General features: G+C 35.8%; 1 protein-coding gene across 1 annotated transcript in view; it reads left to right on the plus strand.

Annotated features, from left to right (window-relative positions):
- Nucleotides 1-13120: 13120 nt before the first annotated feature.
- Nucleotides 13121-16856, plus strand: part of LOC145660471 (protein FAM98A) — a 47634-nt gene continuing 43898 nt past the window's right edge. The window contains exons 1-2 of the mRNA XM_081725537.1: nt 13121-13261; nt 14720-14925. Coding sequence (XP_081581663.1) covers nt 13224-13261; nt 14720-14925 — 244 coding nt within the window. The 5' untranslated portion in view covers nt 13121-13223. The remainder of the gene's footprint in view (nt 13262-14719; nt 14926-16856) is intronic.

Consider the following 16856-nt stretch of genomic DNA (forward strand, 5'->3'; position numbering starts at 1 on the left):
TTTTACTCGAAATGAGGATGTTGTATTATCAAAAAGTGTACTACTTGCATTGGAAGGTAACGTCACGTAAAAACCGTGTTTCAATGACGAATTCATTACGCAGACTGAATACTAGATACTCGAATCCACGAATTCATACTTTCTGGGTAGCCTAACCATTTTACGAAAACCCACCCCTTCTTACGTTGAAGAACTTTTTTCAATTAAATAGGTTTTGTTTGAGCTTAGAAATATTTTTTGTAATTCTTCAGCATAAAATATTCCTTTAATTTCATCACCATTCCAGTCTTTTAATTTATAAGTTACAGGATTTGATTTTATACACTTATCAACGAGAAATATTTCTCGAGACCAATTTGGCAAATAACCTTTTTCAAGTTTATGTTTATATTTAATAATGCGAACATAATCTCCTGCTTGAAATTTACAGGTTAATTTCTTCTTATTTACAGTCTTTCCGTACAGCGTATTCCACACACGATTGATATTTGAATCATTTACTTCCGCGGGTGCCATTTTAATAGTTGAATGATAACTATGATTATAATTGTGTACAATTTGATCCAACACATCAATGTACCGATACGTATTTTCTGCAGTAAAATAACGATATATTTTACTTTTAATGGTACGAATTACTCTTTCTACTAACGCACATTTCATTTCCGAATGTACACTATAATGATTAATTCCAAAATCTTTAAACACTTTCTTTACATAAAATTCTGACCCTAAGTCAGTTTGAACGTGAACCAGTAATGGCACTTGGTTTAAAATTGAAGTTATTGCATTAGCCATTTCAGGCCCTTTCTTTGTTTTCACAGGAATGCAATACAAGTACCGCGAAAAAATGTCAATTGCACATAAAATATAGCGATATCCGTCATTATACTTTGCAATATTTTGCATGTCCGCCAAATTGCATTGTAATGTTTCATTAGGACCACTAACTTAATATTGTTTCCGTGGAAATGTTTTTCGTATTGGAGCGTGCATTGTATATGCATCTTGTGATGCTAACCATTTTTTAATTTTCTCTCGGGATAATTTTGTTTTACGTTCTAATGTACTAACACTGGATAAAGATGCAGAATCTGAATACTTGTAATAGATTTTTGATAATTTTGTCATTTCTTATTTACATTTTATATTCTTTCCAATACCGATATACGTTAGATGCAATTGCGGGAGATACTGCAGTCGAAGAAGAATGCCGTTTTCGAATTTTACTGCCAGTCACTTTCGGGGTTGCAAAAGCAGGTGAAGGCGGTCCTGGTGTACGTGAACTAATAAATTCCCGATTAACATTAATATCATCCAATAACGTTTTAAACGACTGTAGTCCTACTGGTTGTGTTGAATATTTCCGTGTACGAACTACATCATTTACTAAATCGATAATATTGGAACCGGGAATGATATTTCCATCGATAGCCACTGTACCTGTTTGATCCCACGAGATTTTCTGTGAATTAATGAGTTGTTTAAGTAATAAATCCGTTTTCTTCGAAGTGTTATTGGTACTAATTGTAATATATCGGGTACAAGAGTTAGAATACCACTATCTGTACGACTACTTGCATTTTCTGAGTCAACAATGGGTAAGGCAATAGGATTTTCCGGTGTGGGACCCGATTTATAATGTAAATATTCCTGTAATACTTGCTGATACAATTTCCATTTTTGTTCTCTACTCAAATCTGTACGTTGTAAGATTTCGCTCATATCTTTATCTAGTCTTGATTGATGTGCTTCATGCGTCTTTAAATTAGATTGTATTCTATGAAGTGCATTTTCTGGAACTAATAGCATTTTACGTAATTCCGACATGTTCCAAAAATTGTTGAGGCTAAGGCACCAATGAGTGGCCCGAGAATTAATGGAATAATGCAACACCTTTCTGTAGTAATAATTTATTTTTCTTTTTAAGAGAAAGTTTTGAGGAGAGAGCACGTAAGATGTTATGTCTACGGAGCCTTTGCTTCTGAATTAATGATATGGGGATATTTCCTTTTATAGTATTTTTGCTACTTGTGATATGGTACGCATCAAATCACCGGTGCGTTTTGAAAAATAACTTTCCGATCTGTGGCTTGCATTTCGCAAACGTGCAGAGCGTATTATAATGATGTTTTACCTTCAACATCTTGATGCCAACTAAACATAAAACAGTGTGGCCGCGTTTTTAACACTACTGTACACATGCATTATTTCTCCGGGAAATATATTTGTTCTCAGTCGTAGGGCTTCATGTGTTTGTTGTGTAAGATCAAACAACAAATAAGTGTGTGGCTTTTGTGTAATTTCCTCAAAGACATTCACGAGTTGTTTGCTTCACGAGGCATAATTTGTCTCGCTAAATATTCAATTTGTAACTTATCACGTGGATTCTTAAATACCACTATATAATGTGCATTTAAACTAATATCTCGAGCATGCCGGTTTTTTGGAAATAAATTTTGAACAATAAATATTACGGTTAATTTCTTGTGGTGAGCGTACTTGGTAAATAATTTGGCCACATCGTCATTTGTTTCTGACATTAAATCATCTAATATGAGTAATGAATTTTCACTTATATCCAAAGTATTTATTTCGGGGATTCCTTCCAGAAAACGTATTTTTGCATCAACGCCCAACTTTGGTGAAACTGCGCCATAACACCATACAATTTCTTTAAAGGAAACATTAAACATATCATTTTTTTCTTTGATTAATCGATTAACAAAGTGAGTTTTACCAGCACGGGATGGGCTGGCTATGAGAATAGTGCACGGGTGTTCAAAACGTAACATCTTCGTTGCAAATGACACAATGTGATAGAAACTCTGCTTTTTATTCCCAAAAAAACGAGTCTGTGGCCAATCATTTATGAGATCTATAGCCATACGGAACAGTAACACTTTTTGGTACGTCAGTCACAATGTCAGCATCTATTCGTCTGCGTTTACTGGTCACCATTCGATGTGTCTTTAGTTCTCTTCGCGAAAAGATGCGCAAATCTGGTTTCCGAACAATTTTGGATGGCATTTCGATTACAGTTGCCTCCCGATTCCCCGTCACTAAATCATAAAAACTATCAAAATTAATTTTATCACTTGTTCTGTGATTTAATGTTACTCCAGGAATTTTATAGACATATTTCATTTCCCCACTAGCATTGCGTAAAGCGTAGGCGTAATTCTTTGCACCTAATGCTATTACTTTACGTATTTCCCAACCTTCGGGAACTTCATTTGTTAACCCACCCAAATACAAACTTAATTTTATTGGGAGTTGCTCATCTTTTCTTTGTATAAACATGATACTGTCCGTATTGCAATTGATTACATTCTGTTCTCCAAGACTTGTTAGTAGATCATACAACCACAGTCGTGCCAATGATGTTATAAATGCCGCAAGTACAACATTTGAAAATGTTAATGGGATATTGTCACTCTCACAGTCTTTATATTGAACAATTAAATGAGTTTCACCAATTGGTGTTACACCTTGAATTTCATATTTAGGGTCTGTTAAAATTTTCAAAAAATCCTCTGCTGTATCAACCATTGTGCACTGCGAAAGGTCTGTTCTTTGCCCCATTTCCCGTACAGCGAATTCAAAAAGAGTTTCGCTGTACTGCGCAGACCTGGATTATATTCTGTTCTCATAATTTAACTGTATTCCCTCATGCCTGAAATATTCTTCAATGTACTTTTCCTGCTCTTCTTTTGTAGTGCATTCTGCAGGAAAGCCTGAAGTTTCTTGTTTCATTTGTAAAAAGGATTTCACATATGACCCAAATAATCCTTCACAAACATCTTTTTCCGGGACTAATAAATCAAACTCCAATATTTCATGAATTTCAATTAGCTCATACCCATTGTCTAATGCTTTGTGCAGTTCGGGGGTACAGAATGTACCGGTAATGATACGTTCAAGATCTATATGCGTGCATTCATCATCATTTTGTTCATCCATGCACGATTTACATAATACAAAGATCAATCTTCCTCCCGTAACATAAGGGAGAATTGGAAAATATAAATTGGAGGGTGGAAGAATACTGCATTTTACAAGTCCATGAATGTCTCGCACATTGGGGAAATTGGGGCCATTGTGTACTTTAGGCACATTCACAGGCATGCCTCGTTTACACATTGTTGCGGGGTAAAGCGAAGTGACATCTACGTAAACCAGGTATTCTTCCCCTGCACAGTCTACATATAACTTAAAATTTTCTGTTCTACCTCCTTGATAGGCAGATTTCGGAATGAGAGGATCACGAATATGTTTGCACCGTTGTTCGAGGATATTCTGTATATGTTTATCACATTTTACCATTGCATCCCATTCACATTCCCAAATTTCTATTAACTTATAACCTAATTTTTTCAAATAGTTGCGGCAGTGCACTGTTTGTTCGTATCTCTTTTCAAAAGTGTTGTACGCACCATTTTCTTTGCATAAAATGCTATTTCTATTATCTTTATAGCAGCTTTTACATGCGTGCCAGAAACATCCCATGAACTGGTATATAGTGTTTGTTTTAGCGTCAAAACCATCGACTTTATATCTGCCAAACCGCTCCTCCAACGCATTATTCCAAGTAACAATAGATCTCTTTGTTACGTGTTCCATATACTTCAACCATTTTAATGCTTTAATACTCTGTTGTTGAGTAAGTTGGAACCCGTTTGTAGGAATAACTGGAACTGTGTTTTCAATCAAGTGATGACACCGGTACGACAACATTGCTAGACTAGCGATCGTCGTGCTGGAAATAAAACATTGAATACCATTTGTTTTCTCTTCAATCATGGAGGTAAATTTAATTACTCCCTCCGCCAATATACGCACATCGTTCCGGCAGTACTCCATCAATTCTTTCTGAAAATCAAAAATATCACTATTCCGTACTCGCTCTTCATGCCACAGCATAAGTTCTGCCCGGTCTGCCGTACTACGTGAGTCCGGGTCATAATAATGCAATGCCGGCCATTCTCCAACATAATTTTGATGTTCCTCTGTATTAAAGAGGTATGGAAAATCTCCTTTTTTCAATTCAACATTCAATCCTAAGGTTTTCGGTAATTTGGATAATTTTACGCCAAGATAAAGAAAAGTATCCCGAAAATAAAAACGATTACTAATACTAATTTGAAATATCTTTTGACCGTGCATAAGAACATGTGGAGTTATTCTTTGTTTCTCAATAAGTGTCCGAACACAAAATAGACCATCATATCGCGAATTATTGTGAGCAAGTGCCACAAAGATCTGATACTCTGGCCTTTCCATAAGCACATGTTCAATAAACGCCTCCATGGTTGTGAAAGAAAACATACGGTTCCCGGTTATTTTATCTCCGCACTTGAAACACAAACTATCTACTCCAGTATTTATGCAGTGGAAACATACATTCAAACAACAACACAAATTTACGGCATGCTCCCGTTCACCTTTCTCATTCGGTGCTAATAGCATGGTTTCCACATCAAATATAATGTACAAAAACTGTTCAGTGCGTTTTAGTTTACACTTTTGAACGAAACATCGATGGCCAACAGTTACGTGCACTTTAGAAAGACTACAATAGTAAGCGCCGCATACATGAGCTGATTTTCTTTTTCTCACATCGTAAATTACACCACATGCGTTACACAATTTCACGTAATCACATGTGGATTTCTTTACTTTATTTAGTGTTAAATGGTTATTCAAGCAAATGCCTTCAGTAAAGTTTCTATTACATTGTGTACAAGCGTTAGGTTCTTTACCATGAAAATGTTCGCAGTACGAACATCTCATCTGACATTGGTGAGCCGCACGTGTTTCATAAAATCCTTCCAAGCACGAAAAGCAAAAATTCCTCTTACCCATAAATGAATTAATATTCTTAATGGGTTGGAAATGGCCCACATTATCCCCTCTCTGATACAAAATAAATATCTTTTTCTCCGCATTTATTCCTGGGTAGCGTACCACAGGTGTTCTGGAATCTTCCGGTAGTTCATATACTACAATTTGATAATTCTTTTTCACTAAATAATTTTGAAAAGCAACTACATCTTCCAAATCAAATCCCTGTTTCCGTTCAACGTACATTTTTGCATCATTACACAATTCTTCTGCTTTATATTTCCAAGTTTTGCGTGTAGGCAAGGCCATAGTGTATTAGGCCTGCTTACTTTCTTCATGTTTTGTAATCCAATATACTATGGATTTTGGCAGACAAAGAAAATCATTAGCCTTTGTGCACACCACATGATCCTTGAGAAAAATACTCATTTCTGCATATTTTCTTACCGCTGCGCGTTTTGGTATACCCTGTCCGTGTAATCCATCAACAATGTCAAACCGGAATTCTAATTGATTCCCTAAAAGAAATGATTCATTGCTATTTAGTACGTTCTCCACCGTTCTAAGAACCACATCGGTATTCAAATTTTGACGTTTTCGCCATGGAACAAACACTTCTTTATTCAGGAGATCTCTGTCGGAATTTATTCTTAAACCAACAAAATCGTGGGGTCGTGTATCCCTCAGAACGGAAGAGAGCGCATAATCCATCATGGACGTAATATAATCCATGGGATTTGTAATTACATGTTGCGCCGTTGGTTTTACAATAATTTCCACCCCTTTCATATTGAAACGCGGGTACTCTCTCACATTTCTCCCCACAATTTCAAACATATTACACTCTGTTTCATTCCCTCCAAACCCTCGCAATGGAGGGTGTTGAGAAGTTGTGGGCCGCATATCTTCTGAATAATGCGCATTATTCAGACGATCAACACGCGCATTTTCTTCCTCAATTTCTTGTAATTTTTGCCACAAAATCTCTGTAAAGTCAGTTTCGGAATTTTCAGATTCTAATGGTTCATCCAAATTAATTTCATTTAATAGTGCCCAATCAATATGTAATGAGTCATCGTCATCATTATGTTCTCGTTGAACATTTTCACGATTTCCCGTAAATGAAAAGAACGCGGATACACTTTTATCACTCACTCGCTCTAACTGCTCCTTCTCAGAGGCCATATAATTTAAATATGACATAAATGCCGCATCATACAATCGATCTTCACGGAAAAAACCGTGGTCAAAGAGGTCTATAATGTCCGCTGCTGAGCGAACATTATTCAGTATGATATATTGATTATTTTTAAAATACATGTACAAAAGCGATAGTAGGTCACTTACAATTTCAGAAGATCCAATATACCCTGGTGCTTGCAGGTCCACTACCTGCTGCCACGTATGTAAAACCCCATCAGCATTATCCAAGCCTCTCAGTTTTCCTTGGAAAATGGTTTCATCAATAACGTTAACTTCTTCGAAGTAAAACTCCATTGTCTGTAAAATACAAGATAAAAAAGTGCAATCAATATATGTATACAATGAATAAAAAACCTGAAAACAAACAAAATTTTGAAAATAATAAAAATAATAATAATAATACCGAATGTTAGTTTATCCCTGTTTAAGTAATGATCCAATTGAAATCCACGTCTTTCGTCGCTCTCTGCTTTTTTTCTCGCTTCTATCACTTATTATCTGCTTCAGCACCTAAAACAGAAAGGAAAAAAACTGTAATTAGTTACCGTATTACGACTTTTCAAATTACAAAATATGATATTCAACGTAGCACTAACGTTCTCAACCATATTGGCTTTGCATATAAGAGAGCCATGGTTCGATTCGCGGTGCAGTTTCTGTTAACTACCTCTCCAATATAAGTTTGTTCATACACAGTAACAATATACCATTTATAACTGAGAAAAGTCTACAGTGCAAGCAAACGTGCGGTTCTCCACGTGTGACAACCCTGGTACGAGTTCCGGCAGTGTCATGGCTCCCTACCCAATAAAACTTCCTTGTTACCATATACTTTCTAAATACCAGTTATACGTCTTACACAATTCATAGCTACATACAAGTAACAATACCTGTTAAGCACAAGGTTTATCGTACGGTTTTTCACGTGGAAGAGTCCTGGTTCGATTCCCAATGCGGATTCTGTTGACTTCCTGTTATGTCTTACAAAATTCATAGCTATATATAAATAATGAGTTCACACTTCAAGCATAAATTTTAGCGTACGGTTCTCCACCTGGGAGAATACTCATTCGATTCCCTCTACCCTCAATATTACATTATACTATATCTCAGTCAAGTTATAATTCCATGAAAGTACACCGAGTCATATCATTTTCAATGCCGGAAAATCCGCAATCAATTTCCGATAAAACCAAACACTTCCGTCCCCTTATAATCTCAACAATTACAATATGTTTCACATGTATTTCATTTTCCAATGTCCCTTTCCCATATAAAAATGAACAAGTATAATACAAGAAAACTACAAAGTTCGTACTTACCAATCTTCCAGTCTCTCCTAGTAGTAAAATATCTTCGCAAACTTAACACTTGTTCTTGGTGCACTCTTCTTTGTAAATGTACACATCATGCAAATGCATCAGTATTTATATACCCTTAAATCTTTCCAGAAGTTTCGAGTATGTTCTTTCCCCTATTCCAACAATAAGAAATTTAAAAAAAGACCTCGAAGTTTCCAGTACTTTCTTTCACTCATTCCAACGATCAAAATTCCAGAATATTCTCCAACAGCTGCCGCGTTACATGTGATGCATATTAATATATTAAATTCTTCTACGTGTGTGATCTGCATATTTTATTTCCGAAAGGTCTTTCTGTATTCTGCTTCTCCAATTAACATTTCTTTCACCGGAAAACATTTATTATGTGTCATGTTCTCTATACAGCTGCAGGTGTATACATTATCGTATTTCTTCTGTGTCATCACTATGCGGAAAAAAGGGTGTATCCATTCTTCAAACTGTCAACCGGCCGTGTATTACCAACTGCTACCATGTCAGAAAAGTACACACTCGTGAATATTCATGAGTGTTTACTAGATGCCAACAAACTACTCTCCTTTGTTTCCTTTTTTTTAAAAAAAAGTCCAGCCACTCGCGTCATAAACCACGTCAATCTAATTGCGTTTTCCACACCATACGTGTCCCCTTTCGCCTTGACATAAACAAAATACATTCTCATGTATACACCCTCCCTATCAACGCTGAGTTGAGTTGATTTTGAGTTTAACGTCCTTTTCAGTAGCGAGGCTATATGAGATGGTACCCACTGATTAACGTGGAATCCGAATCACATGAGCTCCCTCCGGGAATCGAACGCGGGTCTTTCATGCCAAAGGCATGTACGCTAACCGCTTAGCCACGAAGGAGCTCTTCCTATTATCATATTCGTCTCCAAAATACTAGGTTTCTTGCCACGTGTGTATAGTCAAGTGCTCCGATAGCACCCGGAAATGTATATTGTTCTTGCCACTCTGCCTTTGCTGTTTGCATATTACTCGCACTTCCGGAAACAATCAATTTTTAGATTTCGCAATAATCGCATCCATTACACTTGTAGTAGTCATAGACACAGTACTTTGAGCCACACCAGAATCCCCTGACATTCCGACCTGAAATCCCGGATCACTCACGTAAAGCAAGAAAACCCACATCTTCTCGTCATTACGTAATGCACCATCCCAAATTTAGGTTGATTCTCGTAAAAAAAATGTGCTAACCACTCTACATTTTCTTTCATGAACCTATCATGTTTTTTGTAATCTCCATTTGCAAAATTTCTATGTAGTTTATAAGTTTTCTACGTAGCAAAACAATCATATACTCTGCCATATTTCGCACGGAGTCACCTTGCTCCACAAATTTGGAGAAGTTACTAGCATCACAGAAGAGTCTTTGATTTTTATTGGTATCAAACGCGGAGTAGTTACTCGGATCGAGAATAGAGGTGTGGTTACTTCAAAAGGGCGTGGCTTCTCCGAGATCAGCCGAGACGACTATTGCTCAGCTCTCTTTTTATCGATACCAATGCGAGTAACTACTACAAAATTGGGAATAATGAGTAACTTCTTCGTTTTATTGATATCACCCAATACGTGCTCAATATATCCATCAATTCCATTTGGTTTCGTGGCACCTTCGAATTGGCTTAAATTCGACTTGATGAAGAACAGACTCTTCTTCAAATCAAGGCGTATTTCGTAGATTAATTAATTTCGGTGCAGAACTTGACAGCCCTCTAGAGTCATTTAGAAATCACAACAATTTTCAAGAGTACGTCAAAAATCACACAAAATAAGCTTCCCCATTGCATGGTTGAAGCATGCAATGAAGAAATCGCTATTATTATGTATAACAGTGGCGGAGCCAGGGGGCGATTGCCCCCACAGAAGAGGAAACTTTTATTTTATATATAAATAAAATCCATCTCAGAGTTTGGAGCTTTTAAAAGTATCTCTAAGTAGCAGTATTACAACCCACCTCCCCTAGAAGTCGTCCTGGATCCGCCCTTGATTTATATTATTATTATTTATATTATTATTATTATTATATTATTTATAATAATAATAATAATGAAAAAGGAGAGGTCATCCATTGTGCATCCTAAGATTCAAAGCACGAGCCGCCTGATATATATATATATATATATATATATATATATATATATATATATATATATATATATATATGAAAAAGGCAAAATTCAACGAAAAATATTTTAGCGACTTTTCACCCCAAATTGGAGTCATTTCACCTCCTATTTAGCGAGTTTTTGTAACAACTTGTTGGCAACACTGACACTGAGGCAACCGGTCAGTGATGCCAATTGAAGGGAAATTTCCCTTGGCGCAGGGAAATTTTGAGTAAATTTTGGAGAAAAGGGAAAAAGGGAAATTGCTTGTAATCTCTCAATATTGCAGGGAAATTTGAACCTCTCTTCAATCATTTACAGATTGAATGTATTTACGTATCTGACTAATCTAATTAAAATGCAGTATAAATTCAACATCCTATTTGTTCCAAACATAATCCGTTGCACATATTTCACATAAATTCTCACAAGTTATCTTGCTTTGCATTCGTTAATATTTATCAACATTACACATCGATCAACATATTCAGTTAAATTCGAAACATTGCAACAATGCTTATTTAAAATCTTTTATCAAAATTAATCTTTTACATTGTTGAATTAAATGCAATGCAATAAGATGAAATATTTCTCAATTAAATTATCACTCCAACTATTATAACAGTTTGGTTTTCCCAATCAGATGATGTTTTTCCCAACCAGAAAATTGATTGTGAAGAGGATTAATCGATGTAAGAGAAGAAAATCTGCCCGTCGTGAATGTAAATATGTATATATGGGCGAATACTGGGTCATTAGTGTATGTGTGTTTGTGTAAGTTTACAAATTTTCTGGTAACTGTGCACACAGAATTATAAATTCTTAAGAATTCCGCATCTCTAAACTTTGTATTGTGCTCACGAACATTCCTCGTGTACAGCCAAAGATAGTAGCAGCTAGAGTTTTCTTTGTAACTGTTCGTATTCGTTTCAGTAAATATGGGAGTGCTGTTCTTAAGTACATACCAAATATACACTTAATATTTTCTTTGTATCTTAGGTTACATTAATATTAAAATCTATCATGATATCTAGGATAAAAATTAAATTTACATAATATTTATTTTATATTTTTAATGATTTATTTAGGTTGTCCGTCCTGACCGAGATATTTATAGGGTTTTTCCTCAGTCACACCAGGCAAATGCACAGATTGCACCTTTAACATAGGTCCTGGCCTACACCTCTCCATATCCTTTCCCCTTCTCTATCGCGACGCCTTAGATACCTAAACAACAAATCAAGTTCAAATTCTGCGTAAGCTCAAAGGAAGGCTGTCAGGTATCTGCTTATATGTGGTTATAAGATTGGGGTGATGGGGTGGAAGCGAGTTGAGTTGATTTTGATTTTAACGTCCCGTTCAGCAGCGAGGCTATATGAGACGTGGACCTACTGATTAACGTGGAATCCGAACCACATGAGCTCCCGCCGGGAATCGAACCCGGGCAGGGGTGGAAGCGAAAATGATTAAAAATACATGTACTTAATACAGTACTTGAACAGTTTGAATGAAGGGAAATTTTGTCCGGAAAAGGGAAATTCTGAAGCTTGTGAAGGGAAAACGGTTCTGAAGGAATTGGCATCACTGCAACCGGTTTGCTGTTGCAGTGATGCCAGTTGGCGGGAAATTTCCCGTAAAAAGGGAAATTCTGAGCACTGCCGGGAATGCGGGAATTTTTCTTTAAAATAGGCTGAAAACGGGAAATTCTGACATTCTCAACTTTTCTGGTATGTTTTATCATTCATTCATTTTTTCTTCTTTTGTTCTTCTCTCTCACACATGAACAATTCCTTCACTGACTTATCTCAATGTTGACGAACTAAGCAGGCATATAGCCAGCACAAACGTGTAGTAAAGACAAAATAAAACAAAAAGGGTCTGGTACTATGGACTCCTGCTGCGAACTGACCGTGAGTAAAAGCTGATCTTTCCGCTGTGCTACCCTTCCCCTCGCACATGTGAGATTGGTTTATTGTTTCCAAAACAAATTGGTACAGTTGTCTGGTGGTTCTGTATTTTGGCACGCACACTGGTGTCACTGCTATGTTTCGATAATGAAAGGAAATATGAAACCCATCCGATACATATGATAGGAAAAAGCAGGAATCGGGAATCGATACCAAAGTTAGGTATAAGACCTGTAACGTCGAGCTCTTTTGTAATAAAAGTGAGCTTCAGTATCACACAATAAACTTTAAGCATCTAGTTAATGTAATGCAATAGCAAAATACCTTGTCTATTGCTACAGGTTTTTTTTTTTCTTTTCTTAGCAAAGAACGAGTAGTGCAGCAAAACAAAAAACTTGTTAAGACCAGAAAATTGTATTGTGTTTTTGCCGAACACAACATTCCCTTCCAAACCATAAAGAAAAACATGGTGTTCGTTAAAAAAAAAAGTACACAGTGTTCTTGAATTATTTTTTTTTTTAATATTATGCCAGCATCTTCGTGATATTATCATGCATAACTGTAAATAGTGGCTTCTACGTTACGAGAATGAGTTCAACTGCACGTTACAGGCCCTCTAAAGTGATATTTTCCAAAATTATTTATCACTAGGTGTTATAGATTGTATCTATTTTAGTTGCCGGGAAATTTTGCGTCTAATCGGGAAATTTCATTGCTTCGGACGGGAAATTCGCTGTTACAAAACTGGCATCACTGTGCTGTTGTAGTATAGGAAAGCACGGGGTAGCTCAGCTAATAATGGAAAATGATATACTTGATTCTTTGGATGATATAGGGTAAGAATACCACATAGTTGCAAAAGTTAATTTAATATTATTATTTTATGACTACAACCAGAAACACTCTGGAAGCATTAAAATTATTGGACACATCTTCCCTGCGTGTCTGCTGCAAGTTTTTTTTTTTTTTTTTTTTTTTTTTAACCCACGTTTATGCTCCGAGACAACGTAAGACGATAATGATAAGGAATGATAATAATGGAATTACGAAAATAGAAGGAAATGGAAGAGCCACGAAAAAACCCGTACACTGTTTTTTCGCTACAAAGCACACTACGGAAGCTGGAATCGAACCAGGGCCCCGTTTGTCAGTTGTGAGCTCTGCACTACTGACCAAACTCCAATACAACATTAGTACCAGCGTAGATGAAATTCAGGAGAACTACTGGCATTTAATAAAAAGCGAAAGTTACTTTTGATTCATCTGTACTTTTTACTAGCAAAATTTAACTCCGACAAACTGTAAATGAACGCAGCGTCTTAAAAGGGAGTCCCCACATTGATGTTAAGCCAGATTACTCACGGCCATGTCTACACTAGATAAACTTAATACTTTTTTTTTTTTCGTATGTACAAAGGAACGTGCAGATTGGCAGTACACCGTCAAATGAAAGGAAAATGGGCTAATGTTTAGCTGAAGGGGTCCAGCAATTGTTTCTAAAAAACGTTACAATTTCTGTTTACATTAGGTTAGATTATGTCAGTGTAGGTTAGATTATGTTAGTGTAGAGGTCCAGTGTAATTTTCCAAAAGATAATAGAATTTCGTTTATTTATACTAGTATTTGGTTATGTTATATTACGTTTAAGTACTTGCGTAATCCATTTCTCCTTCAAATTTTGTGTTTTTTACGTGCTTCTGGACCCCTTCTGCTAAACATAAACCGGAAAAATGAAGATTTTGCTCGAAAAGTATCGGACGCCCAACTTCAGAATAAATGCCCCGGAAAATGTATAGACCTGTATTTTTTTTTTTTTTTTTTTTCGTTTTTTGTGTTCTAAATGATGCCCTACGACATTCTCCATCCTTATTCCCTTATCGCTTACTTAAATAATTGCGTACAGATTAATATAAACGTGCAAATTAATTGATCCGTTACGGGTATAGTTATGCGACCAGACGCATGCCCTAAACAGTAAAAGTAACCCGTGCTAGGTGGACACTAAAAGACACCAACGCTATGTAACCGAATCGGTGGAAAAGCACAGTAAGTTCACCCGCACGGAGGTGCAGCCATAGGAAGCAGATGCGTCAGCGACGGAGTGTACGCGGACAGGAAAGGATAGTGGAAACATACTTTATATCGCATAAAAACATCCATCTTGTTTAGATTAGGGCTCGTGTCATGTTTCACACTGGTAACTCTATAGCCTAATATATATATATATATATATATATAGGGTATATATATATTCCCTACATTGTGCTTCTCTTATGTTGTAACCTTCTTTATAGTTACACAGGACCTCTTTTGGAAGACGATGCATTGGAAAAGGCAGTAGATGGAGGCCCTAAATCGGTTGACTATACAGAGTTGGTTGCATGGCTTTCCCAGGAGTTGAAAACATTATGTAAATTGGAGGAGTGTGTCAATGCTATTTCTTCTCCAGATGATTCCAGTTCATTTGTTCTTGAAGTAAGCAGCTTCCTAAAGGAGTTAGGTGAGGAAATACATAAGATCTGTAAGTATATAATTATAACACCTGTTAGAAATTTCGGTAAGGGTGCATTGAATTAGCTTCTGCTGTTACTGTCGAGTCTCTAGTAATAAAAAAATCATGTAATGTCTCTAATAGTATGCGTACACCTAGCCGACGACCTCTGACCAAAACTCTTAATTTAATGATTTCGTTGCGTAGAAATAGCCTTAATTCCACCGAATACTGAAAATCTCAATCTAATACTTCTTATTATTGGAAAACTGATAGCGTGGATCTATCTTGTTCATTACTTCTTTTTAGAGTTTCTTGTACTGTGGTTCTTGACACTTATACTGTGACCTTTACATGAATGTGGAAACATTTTATGAAAACATCTGACCTCTTGATAAACTTGTTTTCTGTAGGAAAAAAATTGCAGAGATTTCCATCTGAAACTACGGCAGATTTTACAAATCTAAAAACATGAAGTAGCCTACACAGTAGGGGTCAGTGTCACTTTCATATTATTTATTTCATTTCTTAATTTTAATTTTACAGATATAACATCTATGCAGAATTAAGGAAGAAAAATTAGTAATTTTACGTAATTGACAACATTGCAAATACTAAAATTTCATGCCTGTGTTTTATTAACTCTGACAACATTATGTTAACAATTTTGAACTTCTGATATAACCATTATTCTCTTGTTTTGCTGTTGAGTTGAGCTGAAGACTGAAGGCAAACTAGAAAACCACCAAATCTTGACCTAATGTTGACAAAAATCTTGCTATGTTTACCATATTGCATTAACGGAAGTTTGTATCATATTTGAGGTGTGCGAGTCAGAATGCTCCTATTTAAAAAGCCATTATGTCTAGCAGATAAAAGTAGAAATACATGATGATAATAAAATTCTCCTTTCTCTATCCAGGAATTAAATTTTAAAAATTTGAGATTGTAATGCCATTTTCAAGTAATGAGGTATCATCATTCCAAAAAATAATTTTTGTATAATGATATTTCATAATTTTCATAATTTTTGTGTAATGATATTTTCTCATTTAAAAATTCAATAAATTGACTTTGTTGTGAATCTGTGATCATCAGATAACTAATGTGTTAGCTACTAAGAAGAACCAATCGTAGAAAGTATATACACTCACGAAATTAGTTGGCTTACGCCCGTAGTGAACACCTTGAGATGGCAACAATGTATCTGGATCGTCTGGCAAGAGTGTAGCAGATTTTGCTATCCTAACACAACGAATACGTATAACAAACGATATACAGTTTCATTTGGGTAAAGTGATATGATATTTTTTGTATTAATATTTATAAGTTTACTTACATAGTGACAAGTCTTCTATTTCAAATGATGATGAGAAAATTGGGGTACAATTTCTACCAAAAGCATAAAATTGAAAATTGCACTAGCTTGTTTGTGAGCACATATAGCCTACTATTGCCTCCATAGCATAGTGGACCTAGATTCAGCGTCGGATTATTTATCGTAAATCCTTGTTTAAATGCTATTTTGTACGAATCTAGGTCCAGAATTTTGCGACAATTTTCTCATCATCCTTTGAGATTTAGGATTTGCCACTTCGTAAGTGTATAAATAGCAATACAATAAATATTATACGACTTTACCCAAATGAAACCTGCATTTCCTTCGTTACACGCATTAGTTATGTCAGAATACCAAGATCTGCTAAAACGTTGCCAAACTTAGCAGGTACATTGTTTCCATCTCATCAAATAATATTCATGCAAAGGATCAAACATATGCGAGCAAGCTTACAAACAGTAACATACAGGTGAGTAAGCAAATAGCATTTACTTCAGACGTATTTACTTTAGAGAACATTAGCATTTTCGTCATGCCGCTATTAATATATCACAGAATTAAAATGACTTAGTCATAGTGTACTTAATTGCATAAACATCGT

Source organism: Thermobia domestica, chromosome 9 (genome assembly GCF_964235325.1).
Source record: "Thermobia domestica chromosome 9, izTheDome1.hap1.1, whole genome shotgun sequence".
Lineage (NCBI taxonomy): Eukaryota > Metazoa > Arthropoda > Insecta > Zygentoma > Lepismatidae > Thermobia > Thermobia domestica.